At 36.9% G+C, this 7,407-nt stretch overlaps 1 protein-coding gene across 1 annotated transcript in view; it reads left to right on the top strand.

The window, feature by feature from the left end:
* The window catches only part of Osp (myosin phosphatase Rho interacting protein outspread), a 168,181-nt gene extending 161,345 nt beyond the window's left edge, over positions 1-6,836 (top strand). The window contains 5 exon segments of the mRNA XM_070311512.1: positions 124-2,029; positions 2,108-2,399; positions 2,845-3,274; positions 4,729-4,884; positions 5,119-6,836. Of these exon segments, the coding sequence (XP_070167613.1) occupies positions 124-2,029; positions 2,108-2,399; positions 2,845-3,274; positions 4,729-4,884; positions 5,119-5,267 (2,933 nt within the window). The 3' untranslated portion in view covers positions 5,268-6,836.
* Positions 6,837-7,407: the final 571 nt, after the last annotated feature.

Raw genomic sequence — 7,407 nt, 5'->3', positions numbered from 1 at the left:
AAGCAGTGGTATCAACGCAGAGTACTATCGAGTCAGTAGGAGTAGTAGTATCTAGGCTAGAAATTATACTTAAGGATAAATTAAGCGAACTCACGAGGAGACGGCAGTCGTTGGCGCAGGAAGGTCGGCTGGACGAGAGAGAGAAAATGAAACTTGTTGCTGAGAGAATAGCATTCGAATCTGTAATCCTGCGACAGATAAAGTGCGCGTTAAGTCGTACAACAGATAAGAGTGCCGTTCTGAGTGAATTGGTCGAAACTAGTCAGCTTGCCTCAAGCTTAAAGCGTAAGATTCACGGAACTAAGCCCAAAACGTACCAAAATACGAATTATATTCAATATCTTACTAAGGTGTTAGCTAATAAGTTAGTACTGGTAGGAAATGTTTCCGTATTGACGGAAACATCGAAGGAAATTAGTGCGGCTCGCAAAGCAGTGGTATCAACGCAGAGTACTAAACAGCGGGAAATCAACGATATCATGCGAAAATACAAAGACACGAAACTGCAACAGCTCGCGGAAGTTCTTGCTGTTGAAACGCTGAGTCTATCCGAACAAGAGGATTTTGCGGGCAAACAAATTAGCGGATCAAATAAAAAACTGCTCGAGGATAGACGTATTCGCGAAGCGTGGGCTTTAGCGCAAGAGACAGTTAGTAAAGAGCTTGTGCAGGCCGAAGTGTCTCATGTTATTATGCGTTATGGTCAACTATATGAGCAAAACGTTACTTCGATCACGGACACTTGTCTTAATTTTAACAGCACGGATAATGTCAGATTAGAATCGTGGGTGGATGCAGCGCAAGCGCGACTGCGCCAGGAAATGGAAGTCTCTATACACGAGCTGTCGGAGGCTTATGAGGAATGTTTACGTACGATGAAAAAGAATAAGTTGACAATGATTGATTCTAAACATGAATCTCGTCAGCTACTAACAGACTATGCTGACGTGATTGCGCACAAAGCTTTAATAGACTCCAGAATTGCCCTTCTTCAGGAAACCACGCGGCAATCAATTACGCCGTTGTCTGGAGAGACTTTCGTATCTAGTCTTATTCGAAGCGAAGAGCTTATTTCCTGTTTGATAAATGACGAAGGATGCGACTTTCAAAGCAATCCGATCCTCGACGCGGAGTATAGTTACCTTTATCAACGATTGACCAAGGAATGTGAAGACAGAATATCTGGGAAAAAAGAGTCGAAGGAGCAACTTAAAAATGTCAGTCAGTCGTTGTTTTATCTGGAGGAGGATCTAGGCGAACTCAGCAAATGTATAAGAGACAAAACGGGAGTGGGTATCGATAATATTGCTTGGCTCAGATCGACAAGCAACATGACCGATTGGCCTAGCATTTGCGAGAAGTGCTTGCACTTGCGGGAACAAATAAAGAAGCTGGGCCATTACATGAACAACATGTCGTGTCAGACATGTAATCAGTTGCAAGAAACTCTTCAGAAAATAACTACCGAGCATAATAAAGAACTGGAAATGCTCAAGCGTAATCAGGAGAGGGATCTGATGGACATCAAGGGCGAATTAGACAATCAGCGACAGTCTCTAACGACCCAGTATGAGCAAGAGGCAGCTAATTTACGCGAGAGAGCCAGAAAACTCGAGCACCGTCTCAATGCGATGGATTCCGAGCATTCGGCTCATGTAAACGAGTTGAGAGCCGCCTATCAACGATCGATAAGCGCCGAATTGGACACCGATGCCGAAACGCGAAAGCGGTACAAGGAAGAGATCAAGCAGCTACGGGTATTATGCGAGAAAGGTTTATTGGCTATGGAGAATTCACATAGGCGTATTATCGCCGAGATGGAGGAAAAGCATCGACAAGAGTTGGAGAATCTGAGAGTGGAGAAGGAACAAGCGCTCTCTGAAGAGACGCAAGCAACTCTAGCTGCATTGGACGCCATGAGGAAAGCACATGAACACGAGGTGCAGAAGGAAATTGCCAAGTTCAAACAGGAATTTATCAAGCAAATGCAGGCGCGCGAGGATATCGGAGTGTTACACAAGGAACACGAGTATGTAAAAATATGAATTCATCATTAATCATTGTGAATAAATTTATGTGAAAAGAAATTCATGTCTATTTCTTATAGGGAAGAAATGGAAGAAATAAAGCAAGAGATTCTTTCCCTGTCTGCCAAGTATTCATCGAAATGCGTGGAGTCTGCAGCATTGGAAGAAAAAGTGGGCAATCTGTCCAAGCAACTCGCCCAGGCGCAACAACACATCATGCAACTGGATGCGAGAAATAAGCAATTGAGAGCGCATCTAATGCTGGAGACGAATGACGGTGGTATCAACGATAACATACAGATTCTGAGAGGTAGGGACAACGAGATCGCTGAATCGAGGGAAGAAGTACATCGATTGCAACAACAATTCAAGGTACGATTGCTCCACGACTAAAAAAAGTTTATCGTTTAGGAAAAGTATATGTGATTAACGTACATTTATGTATACTACTTAATTAACTCTTTTTGCTGCAATTACATATTATGATATCTCGCCTATCGAACTTTTCGCGCTTTGACGAAACTCTGACCGTATCAGTATCTTAACTCAAATAAAAACTTTGCGCTTCTTATTAACGATCTTTCCCCTTATTGTTCTTATTTATTCGAACATACATATCGGCTTGTACATAATATAATAAATATAATATCAGATCATTGTTTGAATTTGACTATCGCAAATACCATAACTGATGTAATTGTAACTCAGTAAACATACAGTTTTAACGATTTGACTTAGCATTTAACCATCACCCCCCCCCCCCCCAACGCTCGCTCATTAGCCGCATTGATGCATATTTTCGATATTTCACTAACAGCATGGGGACACCCCTCGTGAATCGTCCGGCGTGCCGTCGAAAGCCGCCCTATCGCTAGACTACTCGCCCGCCTACTCGCCGCAACGCTTCAAAGGTAGTCAAAGTAGCGGTGAACAGAAATTAATGAGCGAACAAAACCTAAAAGGGGCGAACACCCTATCCAGCGTGTTACAAAAACGATCCGTGTCGATGGATCGGCCTCAGAGCGCATTCTCATATAAACTCGAGCGCGTAAAGTCGGTTTCATTGCCGTATTCGAGTAGCTTGATAGCCAGACCGGCGAGTAGTGCCGGCGTTTCCGGCTCGCACTTTGACGGAAAAGAACCACCGGCGAGCGTAGAACAAAAGGGTGAGGAACGTAACGTTCGTCTGGGTTCGCCATTATGGGACAGTTTGAGACCGAGGAGCGGCTTGCCTCATCAATATCAAGGTACAGGAGAGAGATGAATGCTAAGAGGAAAAGAAAAAGAGAGGAAGAAATCTGCGGTGATGGAATGAGTTGTTGGTCGACAATGGGAAATATGGTGCTTTTGTAAAATATTATACTGTTGACGCATTCATGGTTTTATTATCAATGATATTGTTATTATTTTATAACACTATTTTATACAGCATTTGGTTCGGAGATTTTTACTTGAAACAACTTTTGGCATGCAAACCAAAATGTCGCATTGTTTTCTGATGTAATAACAGAACAGAATAAAACAGCGCGAGAATTAGGCAAGGCTTTTTCTACGTTCGATTGTTACTAGCTTGCGGCGACAAAATAGAGATTAATGATATTAACATGTGCTTTATGCAAATTAACAACGCTTTTAAGATATTAACACAGTCGAAATCTTGTTGACTCACGTGAAGACTGCGAATATATTTTCTTCTTAATACGCGTAAATATATGTATATATAGCTGTGCAGTACTTATCGAAAAATGCGATAATTGTTAATTTGTAGCCGAAATTGTTAATTTGAGATCTTGTTCGTATATAGCATGTATTTATAAATAAATTTAAGTCTTTCCTTTATTGTGACAATATTGTTATTTGTAGTACTAATTTTTTTGAGAGAAAAGTTGACAAAAATGACGATTGATTAATCTTAATTCGTCATTTATAAGTTGTACTGATATTTGATGTCAAAAATGTGCCTATACTAATTAACTGGTATCAAATGCGATTATTATGCAATGCTTGTCTAACACTGGTTATTTGCTAACACAAACTGTATACGAGTCCATGTGCAATATATACATATATATATATATATATATATATAATCTGCGATACAAAATCTTGTCTTACCGTGATTGTAATGTTATATGCTATAAATGTCTATTCTATTATATAAACATATTAATTAGCCGTATATCGTATATATAACACATGCTAAACATGTGCAAGTGACATACAAATTATACGTTGATGTAAAAATTGTCATGTTTGCATATCATAATTTTTACGAAGAAGTTTAGTAATTCTAATCATAAAAAGTATGTAATAAACTGTTTCTCAGTTATGAATTTAATCACTGACGCATCTTCAACTAGAAATATTTGTTTTTGATAATATACATATATTTGTATATTTGAAAGACGTGGAAGTCTAAATTAAGTTTAAGAAGGATCTAGCAAATCTAAAGCATACGAGTAAGAATTATAATAAATTCTTTGCACACAGTTCCAGAATAATCAAAAACATTAAATGTAAAAGTATTATATGACATATTTTATAGCGATTGAAAATTCGCGGTTTTAATGTTTCTCATTATATTTTCGTAACACGTGATACCCGATATTGTCGCGAAAGACATTTATAGATATACACAACGACGGCATACGACAATGTCTATAAACCGTAACAATATCTCGGCAATTATTTGGAATGTAAGGTGGCACAACAACAGAGATGCGAGTCGGCAATGGCCCCTGGCAGAAGAGCAAACAGAATGAAAAGCAACAGCAGCACCCGCAGACATACACCCTCCGTGCCGACACTCGTAACACATCCCGCTTCACCCCGGAACCCGCAGCTCTCTCCGTTGCAGGTCCGTTTTGCGTTATTTGTTGCTTCGTTACCTTGATCGTAGTATCGTTTCGTTCATGCTATTCGTTTTTATCGCATCTTTACGTTTTGTACGAGTCGCATCTTGTCTGCTACATTTCTCGTGTGCAATACTGATTAATACTTGTGTTTATATACGCTTTACATTCTTGAAAGATCCTTATAATTACGAATAATAGTTTAGTGCAAATCATTGTCATATATGTATATGTTATAGAGTTGATGAGGTCTCCAGTAGTGAGGTGGGCCAGCAGAAGTTGTCGCAGCCTGCCTCCGACACCTACACCGAGTTACCATCATCCACTTCACCCTCCTCTACCCGCCGTAGGCATGGTCGCCGAGAGAAAGAAGCGTTTCGAGCTTTAAATTCCTGTTTCTTTGTCTTTTGTGTATTTCGATCGATAGTAACGAAATTGGATCGCACATACAGAAACGATTGAAATGATTAGACTTGATATATTTAGAGGAAACAAAATTTAGACAAAATTTAGAACAATTAAAGTGTATCGCATACTATTTATGATATTAAAAAGGAAAAAAATTTCGTGCGATATGCACTTCTTTGCTCTGAAATTGTAAGATTGAAAACGTTTCAATATCACTCATGGACCAATAAATAATATCTTTAAAATCGTTCCACGCGATAGATCATTCGGACAATACCATATTTACGATTCGCGAAGCACGCGAATCGCAGTTCCACCACTGCCATATGAGAATCAGTGTGAGGCTCAAGAGATTTTTGATGGATCAAAGTTGAAATGCCGGTCGTGCTCGTCGTGTTAATATTGAGCGTGTTTATCAGGTAAACATGATTCAATAGCCGAAACGAGTTTCGATTGTTAGAAGAGGGTAGATTACGTATTCCCCCTCTTTCCCTTTCATGATATGAAAAGCCGTAATGTTGAGAGTTCATCACGGACCTATCGATCGCGATAGGTCGTTTTTGACAGAATTTTTCCCGAGAAAAAATTTTGCTAAACGTGTTTACTCACGCCGCGCCGTTTTGCGAGCGGCTGTTCTTTGATATGCATTTAGACTTTGATAAAGGTTTTTTTTTTTTACCGTAGGTTGCGAGTAATCCTTTTGCTACGATTGACTTTTCGCGAATATCGATTTTGAAATGCATATTTTGGGGCATTATTTATCGCAAAACGCTTTATGCGCGAAACTTTTCACATATATACTGTTTGGTGCTAAAAATAAATGTGAATTGCGAGGAAAAAAAAGATGCGTATTACGAATCATATATATATATTCATCGTACTAGCCTATTATAATGTAGCGTAGAAGTATTATAATGTAAAACTGTGTAGGATTAAAGATAAATTTATCAGATTCTTCCAATTTTTGCGAAATTTATAAAATTAATCGACGTTCAATAACGTCAAATTAATTCTAATTTACACTTATTATCAAAGAAGATTAGATGCTAAGTATTAATGTTTAAATACGAATGCCTAAATATTGGATATTAAATTCTCGTAATTCTAAAAATAATTATTTGTTGAGTAGACTTGCTAACACTTAAACAAAAAGATTCGATTTCAGGCTGGTTATATTTGACTCTATACTTGTATACGTCTATTTCCAGAAGATCCCGTTTTGAGACATATAAGTACTTTATGAATTTTGCGATTCTGATTTAAAGAAAAGATATTTCTCAGATGCCTCAGTTGAGACAATATAAAAGAAAGGAGAGAGAGTTTTTTTTAGTTTGTTATTCGAGAACGACGAGATAATTTCTTGTTTCTCGCTCTTGTTATGTATAGATTTTGCACATAATACGGCGTAATGGCATTGCACTGTGTATTATCGCATTTTCTCATTATGTAAATGTTTTCAGATTGCGATCATTTGATGTTAATACTGTATAGTTTATGATGTTTTATTGTGGATTAAGAAAGTATAAATAGAAATTAATTCTTCCCTTCCCTTCTTCCCTATATTATATATATATATATATGAATTGTTATATATATATATATATATATATATATATATATATATATATATATATTACTATTTTACTCTATATTATATATTATTGCGATTCGTTCCAGTGATTCGCTTGATATTAAAACGATAAAAGATATTAAAAACTTTGATTTTCTCTTATGTAAAGTAATTACTCAGGATTGTTTAACATTTATAATATATTATGATTATGCTATTGTATTTGTATGATAATTTATAACACGTTTGAAATAAAACAATAACCGTGAACACAATCCCTAGACAACGTGGATTATTTCTCACTCCTCTTTGTATCAAATAATTATTAATAATCATATAATTATTAATTTGATATTTTGCTTCTTTCGATTAACGTCATTAAAAAAAATTAACGTCATTATTTTATTGAATCTTTTTTCACCAGAAAGTTTCTAGGAAAGTATACCTATAACAATTAATATAATATTTTGGATTTAAAGAATAATAGGCTTTGCCATAATTATCATTTATAATTCTTATATTTTCTAATGAAAAATATATCTAAATGTTT

This window comes from Polyergus mexicanus, unplaced genomic scaffold, assembly GCF_030449975.1.
Source record: "Polyergus mexicanus isolate NDT 795.1 unplaced genomic scaffold, iyPolMexi1.0 SCAF_20, whole genome shotgun sequence".
NCBI classification, from domain to species: Eukaryota; Metazoa; Arthropoda; class Insecta; order Hymenoptera; family Formicidae; genus Polyergus; species Polyergus mexicanus.
The sequence above is the reverse complement of the archived record's forward strand: the minus strand, read 5'-3'. Positions and strand labels throughout refer to the sequence as shown.